The sequence below is a fragment of the Sphaerodactylus townsendi genome, linkage group LG04 (genome assembly GCF_021028975.2).
Source record: "Sphaerodactylus townsendi isolate TG3544 linkage group LG04, MPM_Stown_v2.3, whole genome shotgun sequence".
In the NCBI taxonomy this organism is placed as follows: Eukaryota; Metazoa; Chordata; class Lepidosauria; order Squamata; family Sphaerodactylidae; genus Sphaerodactylus; species Sphaerodactylus townsendi.
The window spans coordinates 26,338,906-26,358,801 of record NC_059428.1 but is presented as its reverse complement, the minus strand read 5'-3'; the positions used below and the strand labels follow the sequence as shown (position 1 = coordinate 26,358,801).

The window sequence follows — 19,896 nt, the reverse complement described above, 5'->3', positions numbered from 1 at the left end:
AGCTATACGGGCGACGGAAACGCAAAAATAATTCATTCTACATCGTGTTTGCTTTATGTGCTTTTAAAGATTCAAACATGCATTAATGCTAATGAATTAATGCTGTTGAATTCATCTCTACACGGCTTCTCATTAAGGAGGTTTAAAAGAAAGAGTGCGTACTGATGGAACTGCAATTTTGCATTTGCTTGCTGTACGTTTATTTCAACACAAGCAAAGAATTACAGTAGGAAAGTATATGACACTGAGGCGCAGCTACATTTGGATCATAATGTACATGAGCCTTTGCCAGGATATGAATAAGCTTCCTTATGTACCCTGTTTCCCCTAATATAAGACATCCCCGAAAAATAAGACATAGTAGAGGTTTTGCTGAAGTGCGAAATATAAGGCATCCCCCGAAAGTAAGACATAGCAAAGTTTTTGTTTGGAAGCATGCCCGACGAACAGAACACAGAAAAATAAGACATCCCCTGAAAATAAGACATAGCGCATCTTTGGGAGCAAAAATTAATATAAGACACTGTCTTATATTCGGGGAAACACGGTATGCATGGAGTAGCCCCTGCACTGTAAGACCTGAAGAACTTACGTGTGCCCATGAAGTCCCACAAGGGTTGTGTTGTTTGGAGTAACATTCATCCACTCTTATTTCTTTCTGAGATGTCACAAAGTGAGTGAATCAAAGCAGGGAGTTTATCAGAATACAAGGCATATTCCAGAGTTTTTTTATTTTATTTTGACTGCTTTTCACCACATAAAGTCAAAGAATCCTGCTGTTGTGTCTTATGAGTCAGAAAAGAGCCAGGTAGAAATTGAACAAATAAATAGTTTTGCTTGCTACCATTGTCTGTCTTTTACAAATCCGTAAAACATGCCTTTCACCACAAAAAAAGAGAGCTTTTTGTGACATGAGGATATAAAGGAGGGACAGGGAACGTGACACTTTGTGAGGTGGCTAGATCCCTATGATCTCCCCCCAGGATGAGTGATGTGACGTTAGTGTACCAAGCAAGGTTAGAGAGGAGGGCCTTGTTAAAAAGCAGATGGGGAGCCATCACAAAACCGCATAGAAATGTTCTAACGGTTGCTGCCGTTTTTAAATCGATTTCAGGCTTATTTTCGTGAACAAGGTGAAGGCCAAACTACACGTGATCAACATACTGCATGTCTCACAACGATGTTCACAGCCATATTCTAAAGTGATTATCAACAAAGCTTTAATAGACCAGAGCTCTTTAAAAAAAAAAAAAACCTTATACAGTATTTTTTTAAAGATGCAAAAGTGGAGCAACATAGTGAAATCAAGCTGCTTTTTAAATCAGTTTTCAGCCCTTTGGGCTCTTGGCCATCTCACATTTCATCAAATATTTATTTTGATGTAATTCTCAGGATTTTAACGGGAGCCTGTCGGCTGGACTTGGGATGTCCTAGGCAGCCCAGAACCTATTTGTCACTTCCCTGTGTTTGGATACATCTTCTTAAAGACACAGGCACAGGAGGCTGCCATATACTGAGCCAAGGCAACGGTCTTTCGGCTTCTCACGTTCACCTCACCCCTTTTCTCTTTTAAATGGCAATGTCATGGATTGAACCAGCAACTTCTGCATGCAAAGCAGATGCTCTTACCAGTGAACCACAACACCCTTTCCATAAATAACCTGTTATATACACTGGCCTCATGCTCCAACACATCATCCTATGATACAGCTCTTTGACATGCAAGCATTTTAGCAGGGGCACTGCTCTCCAAGCGAGTCTTCCTGTTCCGGGGAATGTCCGACATTTGGAACGTAGTCGCTTTTCACCCCTTCCCACCCATCCTGCACCGTGATCTCTCCTTTCTTCACAAGTTCATATATATCCGTTGTCAGAACTGTAAAAGACTCTTCCACGTTGGTAGCATCTTTGGCCGAGGTTTCGATGTATTTCATGCCGCAGACGGAAGCCAGCTCTTCTGCTTCCTCTCTGGGAACCTGACGCTGGGACTCCAAGTCACATTTATGTCCAACCAGGATAAAGACCAGCTGGAAAGGGTCTGCGTGCATTTTAGCTTCCTCCAGCCAGTCGCACACGTGGTCAAAAGAAGACCGATTGGTGATGTCAAACACCAGTAAGCCTCCCACGGAATGCCGGTAATATGAGTGGGTGATTGACCTGTACAAATTAAAGAAGAGAGAGAAACTCAACAGGGATGCAAGTTGTGGTCTCACGTATTCACTGAAAATCAGCAGGGCCTGTTGAAATAGAACAGAACCAGACGTTTATATTTAAAAAGGCACGGTTCATTTCCATAGTGACCAGCTTATTTTAGTTCAGCAAGCTGCAAATCACGTTCCAAAACCAGAGAGACTGACCTCCTGGAATTAAAATGTATTAAAGTGTATTGGTAGTCTTTCTGTGAAGAAGAAGAAGAAGAAGAAGAAGAAGAAGAAGAAGAAGAAGAAGAAGAAGAAGAAGAAGAAGAAGAAGAAGAAGAAGAAGAAGAAGAAGAAGAAGAAGAGGAGGAGGAGGAGGAGGAGGAGGAGGAGGAGGAGGGTTTATTTATATCCCCCCTTTCTCTCCTGCAGGAGACTCAAAGGAGCTTACAATCTCCTTGCCCTTCCCCCCTCGCAACAAACACCCTGGGGGGTGGGTGGGGCTGAGAGAGCTGTGAGAAGCTGTGACTAGCCCAAGGTCACCCAGCTGGCGTGTGTGGGAGTGCACAGGCTAATCTGAATTCCCCAGATAAGCCTCCACAACTCAAGCGGCAGAGCGGGGAATCAAACCCGGTTCCTCCAGATCAGAGTGCACCTGCTCTTAGCCACTACGCCACTGCTTCTTCTTCTCCTGGAATTAAAGTGTATTAAAGTGTATTGGTAGTCTTTCTGTGCCTGGCTGGGCCTTTAGTCAGCTGAGCTGAAAGAAGACAGATGAATAGCTGGGGAAAAGCAGGCAGGATTATTAGCCTGGCTGTTTGCCAGAGTCCAATGTACTCCAATTTGGGACTCCCACAAGGTCCTGCTGCTTATGGTGCCGATGGTACCTAAATGATTAATTTATTTAAAGCATTTCTATATTATTTTTGCAGTACTGTTTCTAATACATTTCTACATTATTTCTTTATTCTACGTTCTAGTCTATGTTGCTTCTACAGTCTGTATCATTTCTAAAACGTTCCTATGCTATTTTAAAAACATTTCCACCCTGAAAGGGAGCCCCCAGGCAGTGAACATCAAACCATTAAAGCATTTCAACAACAGCATCAGCATTAATTTGGCTTAGATACTGCTCTCCCCTGTGAACGGGTTTATAGAGGTGGACATTAAACCTCAAGACATTAAAAAGCATTTGAAATACAAGTATATATAAAATATTTAAACAAATTCAATAATACATGAACGTACAAAACATATAACACAATTAAGGAGGAAGGTCAATAACAGTTAGTGGGGGACCACCCAATGAATTCCATGGGCAACAGATTCAGGAATGATAAAGGTGAATAATTGAATTGTGGAATTCAATCCCAGTGGATATACAACAACAACCACAACAACCTTTATTTGGCACAGAGGTATAGCTGGGCCAAACTGCGCCCGGTGCACAGTGTGTTTTTTCTGCCCCCATGGCTCCCCCGCGGCACCCCCCTTTCCCACACTTACCTTAGTTCCTTTTCTTTTTCTAGTACTTTTTCAGGCTGAAAAAAGCGGCCTCTTCACAGTTCAGGCTAAAAACTGCCTGAGGAACTATACTTCCCAGGACACCTTGTGAGCCCCAAGATCTCCTGGGAACTGTAGTTCCTCAGACCGTTTTTGAGCCTGAACTGTAAATAGGCCGCTTTTTTTTTCAGCCTGAAAAAGTACTAGAAAAAGAAAAGGAACTAAGGTAAGTGTGGGAAGGGGGAAGGGGCACTGTGGGGGGCTGCATGGAGGGGAGGGTGCGGAAGGTCGCAAGGAAAAGAGGAGGGGCCGGAGTGATTTTCCAGCTTCCCCAGGCATGCGCCTGCTGCGCGACGCACCCCCCATCTCCTTGCTGCTCCGCCACTGATTAGGCATGTAACCAGTGGATATAGAGATAGCTTCCTAGCGCGGAAGGGTTTAAGAAGGGATTTGACAGATTCTTGGAGGATATCAATGGCTACCAGCCATGATGACTAAGGAGAATTTTTTCATTCAGAAGCAGTAAATCTCTGAATAGCAGTTCTAGGAGGTAGCATTGGGGAAGGCCTTGGCCTCAGTGCAGGGGTGGGATTCAAATGATTTAACAACTGGTTCCAGTGGTGGGATTCAAATAATTTAACAACTGGTTGTTTACAAGCACCATTTTAACAACCGGTTCTGCCGAAGTGGTGCAAACTTAGTGCCTCAGTGCCCTGTTTTTGGTCCTCAGTGCCCTGTTTGTTGGTCCTCCAGGCCAGTGTCTGAACAGGACGCTGGACTAGAAAAACCACTGGTTTGATCCAGTAGGGCAATTCTTACGCTCACCCATTTGCTAGAAAGTTCTGGTAGGTTCCCAGCTCTGATGATACAGGGAGAGTTGGAATTTTCAAAAAACAATAACTTGTGACTTCAATGGGAACATCACTTTGTGTTTGCAGAAACTGCTTTCCTGGAACACCCATTAGAGGGCATTGTGCTCTATGAATAACAACTCGGTTGGTGCTGCACTATACCACGCTGCTACCCACTGATTAGCTTATCAGCTAGCTGAGCCATTATGGAACAGTAGCTAGAGACATGAGATGGAATGTGGGAAATTCCAGTTCAAATCCCTCAAGCCACCTCACAGGACAACTGTAGTTGTCCTGGCTACAACAGAGCCTTCCAAAGGAGGTACATAAAACATGAATGGAAGACATGTGTGTTGATCAGGCCATCCCCCAATTAAAGAAAACCGAATTGACTCATCATGCAAATTTCACTTAATTGATCAATAAATCTGTATCCATGGGTGTGAGAAAAACAACTATTGTTCTAGAAAAAGAGGTATTTTGTTTCTAGAGGCTGCTTGCATGAGTCACAGCACCGGCATCTTAAATGCAGGAGACTATACTGCTGTGCTTGGAAAAATGCCTCTTTTATGTTAGTGCTTGCTAAGCGTCGTTTTCAAAACCACTCATATTTTTTTAAAAAATGTTAAGAATCAGCAGCCAAATTAATTAGGGCCATGTTTTAAGTTATTTAAAATGTTAAAATCAATTAATCAATTAATTCATTACTGTTACAGCCTAGACGCAAAGGCTGTAACAGTAATGAATTAATTGATTAAGAGTAATTTATCTTAACATTTTAAAATAGGTCTACCGGTATATATATTCCAGGGACTTATAACCAATCAGGGCAGCACAGCACAGGCATTAGAAATGCATGTGTGATGGACTGCAGAGAAAAGTGTGTTTTGATATGTACAGGCCCATCGAAAGCTATTACTGTTTGCACCCATAGAGGCCTGAGAACAGGGAAGTCACCTGATTGGCAGAGGCAACCATGCAATCTGATTGGGTGAAGTATCCTCCAGGAAGGAGGAGGAGATCTCCCTATGTAAAACTATCTGGAGTTCTGAAGTTCTTGAATAGCTATTGTGCCTTTGCTGTGAAAAAAATCACCTCTCTGAAGACAGTAGTGGCAGTCAGTACCCTGCTGTGGTGACAACCCTCGTGCTGTGGTTTAAGCAAATAATACGCAGACTGGAGTGTACTGGCGGTTAGGTTATTGCGGGGCTCAAGCTGAAGAGCCATATATATAATCAGTCAGGGATGTATCTTTCAGGAAGAGGGAAAAACCCTACATTCCAGTTAGTCTGGGCTACTGGGTTTCATTTTTATTTTCCTCAAGAGGGTGTTTTATGTTTTATTTTGAAGGTTTTCTATCTATGAGGGCTAAGTGCGGGTACTGAAGTTAATGTACAAAATAATCAATTGATCAGAGTACCATCCTAAGATAACTCACTTCTACCCAACTGCCACACATTTCACCAGGGCCTGGCGTTCCATTCCCCCACTGGTCTTCCCCCACCCCCAAAGAAGAAGCAGGGCCCCACAGGGCAGCAGTGACAAGGCACCCTCCTGCCAGGCCCACCATCAGCCAGCCAAGTCCCCTGCCCCCCTTCCTATCCCAAAGAAGAAGCAAGGCCCAGTGAGGCAGTGATGGCAAGGTGCAATCCCACCTGGCCTGGCATAAGCCTGCCCAGTCCGCTGCCCACTCTCTCTCCCCCTCTCAAGAAGGAGGTGCCCACCCTTGACCCAGGAGCAGGAGGGCTGGTCTACCCGCTATTGAAAGTAACAGGCAGACTTGGTCTTTGCGAGGCCAGATCTACCCATTGCTTCTTAATGAGAGATAGACTAGCCCTCCAGAAGGTTGGACTACCCATGATTGAAAGTAATGGGTAGGCCTGGCCTGTGTGGAGGCCAGATACACCCTTTGTGTCTTAATGGGAGGTAGATCAGCATTGATTTACTCACAATTGAATGTAATGAGTAGACCAGTCTACCCAGTCCTTCTTAATGGGAGGTAGACCAGCCCTTCAAGCAGCTGTGATTCTTAAGCAAACATTCAATACTAGCTTTCCTCCCCCAGCCTTGAATAGCTAAGATCCTGACTTTGAAAACAGTGGGGAGAGTGCCTATGGAGGCACCCATGTGGCTCTCAACACTTTGCAAAGCCCGGATCCACAATTGGGATCAGACCAGCAGGGTGCCTGTGAAGATGGGGAGATGGGAAGCCAGGCCATTCCTCCTTCAACAGGAGGAAGAGAAGGAGGGAGTTGGTGAAACAGGGCCAAGGGGGAGGAGAGGCAGAAGGAGTTGCTTCCCTCAGAGGGCACTGTTCTCACCAACAGCTTTCTAGAGCCAACTGTATTTGTTTGTACAATGGGCTTTTCTGCTAGTCTTATATACAATCAATATCTTAGGAAACATCTTTTTACCATCTAAGCTTACTGAAACTGACCAACATATTTGAGCCTGGGCCTGAAAACAAACATTGCTTCTCTGCCAAAAATCTCTGTTGTAAATATGTATTTCTGCTGCTTTATTTGTTCCTTTCTCCAAATTATTAATCTCCCACTCTTGTGTAACAAATCTTGTAGTCTGTTTAAGTTATCTCTACCTCTGTATTATTATTTGTGCCTTATAAAAGGGTTAACCAAGGAAGGTTTTTTAATAACAGACTTTCTTTCACCTTCTGGAAGTATAATAGTGATGAGGGAAATTGCTTTTATTACCTTCCACTACCATTTCTGAAGCACCTCAGTCTCTGACAGGAAAAAAAGCAGGAAAAATCTGACAAGATAGGTCAGCGAGTGGTTTCCCTGCTTTGATGATATTGGAAAGCGTGTGGGATCCGTTGCGGCATGCTCACCACTTGCACCTTACAGGTTGGCAGGAATCCACAAAGAGGGAAGGAACTCCAAACAGCCTTGTGCCAATTTCCTCTCCCTTTCTCTGCCATGGAGATCCACAGAAGAAGCTTGGAGTGGAAAGGTAACAAACAGCTACTCCCACCCCACCCCTGCTGATGCTGAAGATCTGTGCAAGCAAACCTGGAGGACTGGACCAAGGCCCAAATAGAGGGGTGAGGAATGAGTGAACTGTTGAAGTGAGCGACTGAGCATGCCTGGACAGGGGCGGGGGGTGCTAAATCACTCCAAGTATAATGTCTTGAATAGGATGTTCCTCTTTTTGTCTGAACCTGGGAACTGCTCTGACTCCTCCAGAGAATTTCTGCAGGTCTGTCTTGTAGAAATAAATATCCCACACTTGCACTCACAAAATGTACTCTTTAGATTAGGTACTCTTTAGATTAGATCTATATTTCTATCAACTAGAACAGGAACGTGACCAGAACCTACGAGAATAAATGTAGGTTTCACTGTTGCAATTTACTTCTCGGGAAGACTGATTTACTGCACATCACACTTCCGTGACTGGGCAAAATTCTGCTGTATTAACCAAATATACCCAATATGGACGTCTGGGCCTTCATTTAAGAAACAACATTTATTTCTTGGCTCATGAGACTGGATGGGATCCAGATGGTTTATGCAAGGCCCTGAAAAATTATGCTTCGGCCTGGAATGAACTGCTCAACTCTACTGCCACAGTCTTGGACTGAGAGGTCCAGCCTCCCAGCTTTATGGTTAAAATCATGTCAATGCCCTGCATCCTCATGTCTTTCTATTTTTTAATAAACCTCTACAATAAAGGCAAAGAAGCCAAAAATGGCTGTTGTGGGTTTTCCCGGGCTGTGTGGCCACGATCTAGTAGTTTATGCTCCGAATATTTCGCTCACATCTTTGGCTGGCATCTTCAGAGGCATGTCATGGTAGCCGCTTACATCATTGTGCTCTCCTCCATTTTATTCTCACAACCACTCTGTGAGGTAGCTGTTGTGGATTTTCCGGGTTGTATGACTGTGGTTTGGTAGTTTTTGCTCTTAATGACTCACCTGCATCTATGGCTTGTATTTGCAGAGGAACAGAGAGAGAAAAACTTACCATGACATAAGATAAGAAGCATGTATTGTCAGTGCGCACACACAACAAAATTTACAAGCATTCCCCGATGCACACTATTTCAGACCTCACATCCCATCCTCACACTCCCCTTCCTCCACCCATCCTTACACTGCCCGAACCACATCAACATGAAACCATTGAGTTCAGCATAGCCACAGCTCTAGAATAGAAGCAATCTCTAAGCCTATTTGTCCTTGTTTTTATAATCCTATATTGTCTGCCAGATGGTAACAGTTAAAAAAGAGAGTATGCCGGATGAGACAGGTCCTTCAGAATATTCTGAACTTTCTTTGGGCAGCGGGAATTATAAAGTTCTTCCAAAGAGGGGAGAGGGCAGCCAATAATCCTCTGGGCAGGAGTGATCACCCTTGGAGTGCCTTCCTATCTGCCACTGTGCAACTGGTGAACCACACACAGATGCAGTGTGTTAAGACACTCTCTATAGGCTGCCTGTTTTTTCCATCTTGGTTGGGCCCTGACTCCATCTTGGGCCCTGCCTACCCCCTACCCCCTTTTGGCCTTTAGATCGGGCGCCTGTTTATAACAACTTCTGTTGTTTTAGTTTGTATTTCTTTCTAGAAACTGCTGCTTAAGTTTTTAATGGGTTTAAGTTATACTTTTTGTATTGATTTGCTGTCTTAGAGAACAGCCATATTGTGAGCCGCCTCAAGCCCTTTGGGGGTGAGGCGACCTATAAATCCAACAAATAAATAAATAAATATAGCCCAGTGGTAGAAGATCACCAGCAGTTTTTCATTCAGTTGTTGTTTCCTTAAAAGTCTCAGGTAATACAGACATGCCTCTGAAGGTGCCAGCCTTAGATGTGGGCAAAATATTAGGAGCAAAACCTACCAGACTACAGCCACACAGCCCAGAAAACCTACAACGGCCAGTTGATTCCAGCTGTGAAAGTCTTTGACAAAGCTGAAAATGGACTTGTGGAATGACCCATATTTAGACCATAGGCCTTCCTAATAATTCAGGTTAAAAAAGCAAGAACGAAGATGACCTCTGAGAATAATCTCTTCTAAAACTGATGTTTTAGTCGGACTACATATATAGAATGGAACCTGTGCAGACCACTCTGCTAAAAATGGGCCAGCACCAAAGTCTGTGACCTAATTGCTGGGTTGAAAATGTAGATCCTGCTTCTTCTAACCTTGAAGAGGGATAATAGGCCCGGCAGAGACTAACATCTTACCACTGGGAACTCTTTTAGTCTCGCTGGGGGTTCTTTGGAAAGAAGATTTCCCCAGGCACTAATACCAATTCACAAGCTTAGGGCTGCAATCCAGAAAGCCACTTTGAGTGGCAAAGTCCCCATGGAATATCAAATTCTGTTTCTGCAACTCTTCCAAAATTATTTTCCGTGCGGGACCTTAGGTTTGCTCTCCTCCAGTTATTCCAGATTTATGGACAATCTCGAAATTTCTGATATCAATTCCCCTGAAGGCAACAGCAGACCCTGCATTAGTGGGACAACACCAGGAAGAAGAATTCCCCTGAAGGAAACAGAGGTTTTGAAAGGTGGACTCTATGGAATCACATCCATGCTGAGCACCTTCCCTCCCCCTCAAACTCCCCCCTCCCCAGGCTGCCCCCCAAAATCTTCAGGAACTGAGCAGCAGAGCAGGTCCTGGTGTCAAAGAAGAGCAAGCACAAATCAACCATGAGAGAACAAGCCTATTTCTTCTGAATGGGGCTAACGTGCCCATTCCAACAACAACAAAACCTTTCAGGGAAAGAAAGAAAGAAAGAAAGAAAGAAAGAAAGAAAGAAAGAAAGAAAGAAAGAAAGAAAGAAAGAAAGAAAGAAAGAAAGAAAGAAAGAAAGAAAGAAAGAAAGAAAGAAAGAAAGAAAGAAAGAAAGAAAGAAAGAAAGAAAGAAAGAAAGAAAGAAAACACCAATATGTCAAGTCGCATCCCTAACTACCAGGTGTACTGCATGCACAGAGCTGCCATCACTGAAATCAGTGATACATACATACAACTTGAAGACAATGTATACATTCATGTAATAATACAGATGTGAGGCTCTTCGCTCTCTGGCACCAATCCCTGACCTTCAGCTATTACACTGCTTTACTTCCCCAGGGTCTCCCTAAACCTCAGAATAAGGAAGGGGGCACAACATTGCACCACCCAAGTCATCCTTCTCATCCCTGGACCAGTACTGCTACAAAGTATGGCCTACTTCACTTGGTTGTGGAGCTACCATTTATGCTCCCTTCCCACCCTCTGCCAATCAGGTCCAGCCCTACCTCCATGGCCCCACCTCCAAGCCTTGAACCATCATCTGGGCCAGGGGTTTGAGCAGCACTTCTTCCAGTCTCCTTCTTCATCCTTACTGGCCTTCCCCTTTCCCCTCACTGGCCAGTTCCTGGGAGGCCTTCAGTCAAATCCTCCATGCCTGGTTCCTCCCAACTTCTTGCATGACTGGGCTCCATCTGAACTCCCCCCACCCCCAGACCACCACCACCACCTCCTCCTCCTCCTCTTCTTCTAATCCTATATCACGGTTATCGGCTTCTGCTGGCTGCTTCCATACTGGCTGGATGGCCTGGTAGCCTATGAAGCTCACTGCTCCCAGGCATCCTCTTTCTTGTTTTGGCATCAGGAGATGTCAGCAACCAGTGCCCAAAGCTCTGGAACCTGTGAGGGAGGTGGCAAGGCCTGCTCTCAGTTGCTACTGCTTCCTGCTGCCCAAGTCCCCATCCTGGGAATTCTGGCCAAGCCAACAGTAGCTGCCTGAGGTATTGGGTTGGGGGGACAGATCCCACTCAGTTCCTGCAGTATTGGGCAATCCCCAGCTTTGTCGCAGACACCTTCGTTGAGGATGGGCCAGGTTAGAGATACCAGCCTCCAGGTGAGACTTGAGAATTTGCTGGAATGACAGTACATCTCCAGACTGTAGCGATCAATTCCCACGGAGAAAATGGATCCTTTGGAGGTGGTGAACTCTAAGGACATTGTACCCTGCTGAGGTCCCTGTCCTCCTGAAGCTCTATCCTCAGATTTCAGGAGGTTCTCAACCTTAATCTGGCAACCCTATCCCACATTCCCTGCCATGGGCCCAGGAGGGAGGACCTGGCAACTCTAGGCCCTCAACAACAGAATTACTGGGGCTGAGAGGGCAGCTGCATGTCTGAATGTGCTCCCAAGTAAAATTTCCTTGACCTTGACCTGACAGGTGGAAGATTCTAGTTTAGACTCTTCCCCAGGGGAGTACCACCCAGGAGGACGTAGAGCAGTGGTGGCGAACCTATGGCATGGGTGCCAGAGGTGGCACTCAGAGCCCTCTCTGTGGGCACGCGTGCACAGAGTTCTTCATGTGAGGGTGTGGAAAATCGCCCTCCACACACACACACATCTAGGCTGGCCTGGGCTGCTGAGCACGACATGTAGGTAACCCTGTTAAGTGCTGTTAAACCCCACTGATTTTCATGGGAAGAACTAAAGCACAATCCTTTACCTGGGAGTAAGTTCGGTTGCTGGCAATGGGGCTTGCTTCTAAACACTCCTAGGGTTGTAATTGACCCATTCGAAGCATTGCACGATTGCTTCAAAGCAAAGCCACCAACTACCACCAAGCTTACTCCCAAGTAATGCGTGCCTTGGAGCCAACCATTTTTTCTGCACTAAAACCCCAGTATTCAGATTAAATTGCCGTGTTGGCACTTTGCGATAAATAATTGGGTTTTGAGTTGCAGTTTGGGCACTCGGCCTCAAAAAGGTTCGCCATCACTGACGTAGAGGGTCAAATGTCCCCGGGCTGCGGCCATTTAGTCACATGGGGCGGAAAATCGCCCCCACGCCCCTCCTCCTTCCCCATTGTTTGGTCATGGTGGCGGAGGGTGGCCACCCATATGGAGGGGGGGGGGGGCGTGGAAAACTCAGATTTTGCACCAGGCTACATTTTCCCTAGATATGCCTCTGCCCTTCCCTGATACGCTAGCTTGGTACATGTGGGGAACATTTTTTTAAAGAGAGCAAATATTCAATCTACCAGTTACAGTTCAAATACAGTCCTAGAAATTGCGTGCCACATGATTTTATTTCAATTGAGCAGCGGGGAGGGCAGAGAATGCAAAATTAATCTGTCATGTATGTATGCAACTTGCCTGAACATATGTAAAATGCCGTGTATAATATTGTCCTAGCCCAACTGTCACAAGCGATAAGTAAAGCAGAAGTACCTCTGAGTCCTATCTACTCCAACACGTCTCTCTGTTCAGCAGCGAACAGCAAACGTCAACCTGCTTATATGGCTGGTTACGGTATACTGCCCTGCAGCACCGTCGTCATAAATTATTATCACTACTATTATAATTTGAGTTGGAATAATAGATGAGTCTCTGTCTATTGCACTGCTGGCGTATTTACAGCCTCTTTCAAATGAATGCTGTAATCAGAAAAACTCTGGCTCCGGCTCCACACGAGCTCGCAGAGTAGAAAACAGAAGGAAGAGAACAGGAAAGAAAAACACCAGCTGTGTGTTATTGGGTTAGCATGTCAAGGGAAGGTCTGGAGATTACGGAGAGGATTAATGAACCAAAAATTTCTATGGCAGAACGTAAAAGGGAGCGTTCGGAAATGTTTTTGGTGTGCGATAACTCTGCCCTTCCCGACCTCAGTTCCTAAGAGTCAAGAACCTGATCTCAGCTGAGTTCTAGCCCCCAGAACAGGGGTCCCCAGGTCTTGTCTTGAGTGTGTTTTGAATTCTTAGATCAGGGAGATAGTGCCACCACAAAAATAACAAAATGGCTGCCAGTGCCACAGGCTGTGATGGAAAGTGCTGTCAAGTTACAGCCAACTTATGATAACCCTATAGGATTTTCAAGGTAAGAAACAAACAGAAGTGGTTTCTTGCCTCTGTATAGTGATCAGGCTGTCACGTTCTTAGTAGCTGAAGCTTCCAAACTATCTCCAAGGGCAGCCCTATGAAGACCACATCACAGTAGTCCAACCCAAATGTTCTCATGCATGAGTAACCATGTCCTGGGCTGCTTTTTCCAGCAAAGTCCACAGCTGGTACACCAATCTAAACTGGGAAAATTCACCACTGGCTATCTTTATCCCTTACAGCACAAATTGATTATTAGCAGCCCTCTGTCCCTTGTAAACATTGCTTAGAATTGCTTTGCTGGGCATCCAGGGTCAACAAGGCCTCCAAGTGTGTATCCAAATTGCAAGGTTGCTGTGTTAGGGACAGTACAATCCCACCCTGCTGCCAAATTTGTTTCACCCAAATTCCAGGAGGGGACAGCCCTGCTGAATAAATCCCTGAATAGTTTACACTCCTGGCGGGGGGTGAGAGAGAGCATACCAAGTACAGCTCTCATAATATTGCATAGTAAGAGAAAACTAAAAATAACTTTCAGGTTATGTTCTCAATTACAGCAAGTAATTGTGGACACATTGTACAGTATCACTAGAGTTTCCAGGTTGTTTTTTTCCCATGCTGGGCTCTGAAGCAGGATTAGTCAAAAGAGCAGGAGTGGGAAGGAGTGTCAACAGAGGGATAGTTTGGCAACCCCTGTCCTGCCTGTCCATCTCTGTGTGAAATCTCCCCTGCCCCCCCCCCCACTATTCTACACCTGTTCATCATGAGCCATATTTTCCCCCAGAGGATGTGATGCTTGTGGTGACAGAATCTGCAATTTAGAGATATCCCCTGACGCTTAAAAGTGTTAAGGCACTGGTAGCTTGAGGGTTTGCCTGAAAGTCACATGATCTTTGCTTGTTCCAGAGAAAGCTGTAGAGAGCTGTTACACAAAGGTGTTTTAGTTTAGGAGCAGCAGTGGCACAGTGGTTAAGAGCAGGTGCATTCTAATCTGGAGGAACCGGGTTTGATTTTCCACTCTGCCGCCTGAGCTGTGGAGGCTTATCTGGGGAATTCAGATTAGCCTGTGCACTCCCACACATGCCAGCTGGGTGACCTTGGGCTAGTCACAGCTTCTCGGAGCTCTCTCAGCCCCACCCACCTCACAGGGTGTTTGTTGTGAGGGGGGAAGGGCAAGGACATTGTAAGCCCCTTTGAGTCTCCTACAGGAGAGAAAGGGGAGATATAAATCCAAACTCCTCTTCTTCGTTGTTCTTCATATTTAAGTGGTTTTTAGCTGTTTCAGTTGTCTCTTATCTATCTCTCTAGTTGTCTGTTATCTATGGTTCCTGAACCCTTCGAATTTTCACTCCTCTGGAAACACTGGATGGAAAGTATACCTTAAAAATAACAAGTCAGGGTCTGCATAAAATAATTCTGAGCATATGTGACATATATGACTATTTTGGTGTGAATGTACAGTAAACAAGACTATCCTAGGGTCTTTGCCTGAAGTAGTGGTGTTTGCTTGGGGCAAACAGAATGAGTTAAAAAGACAGGTAATAGCATTGTTCACATGTTACAGGAAACACACATACAATCCATTTGTAGTGTACATTTGATTTTTCTTTATCCATGCATTGACTGCTTGTCATTTTCCATTCCACACATATGATTGAATCCCTACATTTATCCAAGCTTGGTGGATCTGACAAAAGGAACTTTGAAAGCTTACACCCTTGACATCTTGTCAGTCTTTAAGGCGCTACTGGACTACATCTTGCTTTTCCACTGCAGACCATTGTACCCACCCGGAACTACCCACCCGGAACTACCTTTATGTGTGTAAACAGCAATGTGGATTCTGGAAAGGGCACAGAGAATCACAGGGTTTCTCTTTCTCTCATCTCTCTCTGAGAAGCTGATGTGGGATCCGCTGTGATATGAGATCTGTTGTTTGCCTCCAACAATACTATGCTTGTTCATCTGTAAATAAAACAACTGCTACAAACATGCCTGACGTCCCCAGCGATATCTCTTGTAAAGGGAACAGTGCCAGGTAAGCGTGGCTCTTCTCGTCTCAGTGCTCCGGGAAGCAGGGAGCGTGAAACCTCAGTTTACTGTTTACTCACAGAGAGGGGAAGCCTTTGTTCAAGGTGGAGATCGGTTTTTCCCGGGGAAGGTGAAATCAGGTTGGCACGACTGCATCAGAAGAGGGGAGAGAAAGAACACCACCTACCCGCCTCCACCAGAAAAAAAAAAGCAAGGAAGCGAGAAGGGAGCTGGAAACAGCTGTTCCTTTGAAAACACACCTTGCCCAGTGGAGGGAAAGGGATGCCTTGGACTCGGTTTACTTCTGCTCTCTGCTGTTTTGACAATCAGCAGCACTTATCTCATTTTCTGCTTTGCATGGCTGGTCCAAAGCTGTGCTTCCGCTCCAGGTCTCCTAACGACAGCTTTGGTGGGAAAAGAATGGAAGCCAAAGCTCTGGACCAGGGCTGGAGGTTGGCTGCTAATGGCGGGGCTCGAAAGGGAAGGTGTGGGGAGGGAGGACAGGTTGCAAAAGGCTGGAAGGGTGGGGAAAGCACTTTGCATATGGACAGAAGCATTCTTTCTTACCCATATGCAAGCAATGGTACAGCAGCGGGGCGGGGGGGGGACTTCTTGAGGGCTGTGAAAAAAATATGTGGAAAAAAAGAGGGAATTGGAAGACAAGATTGCTAGGGAAAGGCACTTCATGCATGCTCAGAAGCATTCTTATTACACACATGATCAGCAATGAAATGGGAGTCAGACTCTGGGAAAGGCGAGAGCAGAAAACTGGAAGAGATGGCACGGGGAAAGGCACTCTGCACATGCTCCGAAGTGGCGCGCCATGTTGCTGGTATTCGCAAGAGGCGTGGGGGGGGGGCAATTGGGGGGCTGAGCTTCGGCACCCCCCAAGGAGGAAAAGGGCGGCGTACCTGAACCTCTCCTGGCCGGCCGTGTCCCAGAGCAGCAGCTTGATCCTCTTGCCGGGCTCGATCTCCAGCAGGCGCGAGTAGAAGTCCACCCCGACGGTGGGGTCGGCCTTGACGGGCCCCGGGAAGCGGCCCTCGGCGAAGCGGTGCAGCAGGCACGACTTGCCCACCGTGGAGTCGCCCAGCACGATCAGGCGGAACTGGTAGAGCCAGATGGCCGCCTCCAGCGCGCCCTCCCCGCCGGCGTGGGGGCCGCCATCCTCGGGTTTTTGGGGGCGCCTCCTCGGGCGGTGCCTGCACCGAGCCCCCACGGCCCCGATCCCCGGCATGAGAGGGCTGGGAGGAGGAGGAGGAAGAGGAGGCAGGCGGGAGACTCCCGGGCCTGGCCGCGCGCCAACGCCAGGGGCTGGGGTGGGGTGGGGAGGCTGCCTGCCCGGCAGGGAAGGAGGCAGCAGCGCTGGGCAGGGCAGGGCAGATGGCGGCTGGAGAGAGAGCCTTTTGTTCTGGGGCCGGTGGGTGGGCGCTTTCCCCGCTCTGCTGGCAGGGACGGGGGAGCGGAGGAGGACCAGGGTGGGGTCTCTGCTCCGCCTCTCCGCCGCTGCTGGGAGGGAGAGGAGGTTCCCTGCCTGGGCTGGGCGGGCGCGCGTTGGCAAGGCACCCACTGCTGGCTGGCGCCAATATGTTGGCCTCCTCCTCCGCCTGCGCTCACGTTTGGACGATAAGAGAGAGCAGGAAACTCGGTTCCCTTCATCTCAGATGGGTCAGTGGCCGGAGAAAGGCGCTCTGGAGGCGTTCAGAGGCACACTCACCTATTTTTTTTGGCCTTACTATAAAGTCTGTGTTTCAGGCACAAACGTCACGTGTGAATGTGTCGCCTCAGCTTGTGGGTTCTGTGGGGCAGCACTTGGAAGGAGTTTGCAACAACTAAAATTTTAAATTTTCCTTCAGTATAACACTTATCAAACATTAACATTGAACATAACACTTCAAGGTCCTGTTTAAGTTTCATTCCAAGTCCTTCTAATTACAGCCTGATGATGTTAAGTCCGGTTTTGGTGGGTTTTCCGGGCTGTGTGGTCATGGTTTGCTGGATCGTGTTCCTAACGTTTTTGCCTGCATCTGTGGCTGGCATCTTCAGAGGTGTATTACAGAGGGAAGTCTGTTACACACAGTGAAGATGCCAGCCACAGATGCAGGCAAAACGTTAGGAACACGATCCAGCAGACCATGACCACACAGCCCGGAAAACCCACCAGAACCAGTTGAATCCGGCCCTGAAAGCCTTTGACAATACAATGTTACGTCCATTTCTTCTTGCAAGCGGGGGGCTCATGAAGACTCCAGAGGCTTGGTGTACTGGATTCGAGATAATGACGATCCCCAAAAGAACTCTCACCAACTAAACACGCAAAAAGCCCTGAAACAATAAATTCTAATATTTACAATATAGCAAAAGTAAACATCTCCCTTCCCACGAGTTCCCAACAACATTGCAGTTACCTTAAACAAGGTGTTAAGAGCTTATAATAACCTATCAAGGTCCCAGCCTGGTAGCCTTGCTTCCTCCAACCTCATGAGTTCTGCAGCCTTCTGCTTCTTTACAGACTCCACCCCTTTCTGGGTCAAACCATTCTTAACATAGGGGTTACAAATCCACCAAACATATTTGCAGCTGCAGAAGTAAACAGATGTCTCTGGACTCCTTCAAGGCACTTTTATTCCTGCATAAATTTGGTGAGCTAGTCTACATCTTCAGATGATGGCACGTTGGATCCACTCTCGGTCTCTGAAAAAAGGGGGCTCTCGCCTATGAAAGTTGACACTCAAATTGTTTATTTAGGGCACAAGGCCTTTGTTTCCGATGCAACAGCCCCAAGATGTATCATGCAGATGTGAAAACCAAAGAACCAGGGGCAGTTCCCGCTCTCAGTTAAATGTTTACCAGTGGGATATCCAGATGTGGTTTGAATTTGTCACCGGGCAATGAGAAAAATGGCATACATTTGGTAGACTATAATCCACATCTTCAGATGACTGCTCGTTGGATCCACTCGCTGTCTCTGAAAAAAATGGGCTCTTGGCTATGAAGGTTCACACTCGAATTGTTGGTTTAGGGCATGAGGCGGTTGTTTGTTTTTTGATGCTTACCCTCTAGTCTAGAATGATGTATCATGCAGATGTGTGAACCAAAGAATCAAGGGGCTGACCTGGGAAACAGATGCTAGGATTCAACTCCGACTCCAGTTAAGCTCTTCTTTTTCCATGGAAGAATTTTTGGGAGGCTGCTGTTGTTGTTTTAATTAAAACCCATATTAATGAGGAAGTTTGCTTTCCGATAATCACATGAAGCTGATTTATACTGAATCAGACTATTGGTCTGTCAAGATCAATATTGCCAACTCTGACTGCCAATATCTCCTCAAGGTTGAAAAATGCCAGGAATCGAACCTTGGACCTTTTGCATGTGAAGCAGATACTCTGCCCACTGAGCTACAGCCTTTCCCTTTAAGTTTAATGAGACTGGCAGCATTCTCTTCCCACACAAGCAGCTGCCCTCGAATCATCTTGCTCATTACCTGGTGACAAATTCAAGCCACAGCTGGATATCCCACTGGCGAACATTTAACAGAGAGTGGGAACTGACCCTAGTTCTTTGGTTCACACATCTGCATGATACACCTTGAGGCTGTTGCATCAGAAACAAAGGCCTTGTGCCCTAAACAAACAATGTGAGTGTCAACTTTCATTGACAAGAGCCCACTTTTCAGATGCAGTGAGTGGATCCAATGAGTGATCATCTGAAGATGTAGACTCTAGTTTACAAAACTTATGCTGGAATAAAAGTGCCTTGAAGGAACCCCAAGAAATCTGTTTATTTCTGAGACTGCAAATGTGTACTTGGTGTATTCAGACATTACATTTGTGCCTGAAACAGACTTTCTAGAAGGCCATTGGTTTGTCTAGCCGGGCTTCACCTAACCTGACTGAAAAAATATCTCCAAGGTTTCAGGCAGAGGGCTTTACCAGCCTTATGCAAAACCCTTCAAGGAGAGACTGCATGCAGACACAATAGCGCAACATGGAACTATGCATTTTGTTATCTAGATAAAGTTCATCATCCAAACAAGCCAGGGAAGACCTACACTGTAGAGGGGCAGAATCAATATATACATATAAATAATAATTCAATGGCTGTTAGCTATGATGTTAAATGAAACCTCTATGTTCACTGGTAGTATATCTTTTGATACAAATTACTGGGCACCTCAACAAAGTGAGGCTTTGGCCTCTGTGCCATGTTTGTATGATTTTGGAGAAAAGCAACTGTTTGGCCACTGTGTGAAACAGGATGCTGGACTAGAGGAACCACCAGTCCCACCAGCAGGCCTCTTCTTGCATTTTTTTTTGTACTTATACTCCTAACAGAGATATCAATTGGCTATTGTTAATTTCCCCCCCGGAAAACCGACAACAGCCAGTTGATTCTAACTTCCTCATTTTAATGGGGAAGGTTTATATTTTATCTTTTAGAGCCTGTATGCTTAACTTATTGAATTTTAACTTGATTTGCTATATTGTGCTCTATCTATGTTGTTCACCGCCCTGAGCCCTTAGGGGG

At 46.0% G+C, this 19,896-nt stretch overlaps 1 protein-coding gene across 1 annotated transcript; it reads right to left on the bottom strand.

Moving 5' to 3' along the window:
• Positions 1-732: 732 nt before the first annotated feature.
• RAB39A (RAB39A, member RAS oncogene family) lies at positions 733-16,876 on the bottom strand. Its single transcript, XM_048495238.1, has 2 exons — positions 16,281-16,876; positions 733-2,157 (listed from the first exon to the last, which is right to left on the bottom strand). The coding sequence occupies exons 1-2, from the start codon at positions 16,604-16,606 to the stop codon at positions 1,731-1,733; spliced, it is 753 nt and encodes a 250-aa protein (XP_048351195.1). The 5' UTR covers positions 16,607-16,876; the 3' UTR covers positions 733-1,730.
• Positions 16,877-19,896: the final 3,020 nt, after the last annotated feature.

Excerpts from the sequence above, each read along its gene's own strand:
- RAB39A (XM_048495238.1), bottom strand. The coding sequence starts at position 16,606 with ATGCCGGGGATCGGGGCCGTGGGGGCTCGGTGCAGGCACCGCCCGAGG. Across the intron at positions 2,158-16,280 it reads GCCGGCCAGGAGAGGTTCAG|GTCAATCACCCACTCATATT; the intron begins GTACGCCGCCCT and ends TAATTTGTACAG.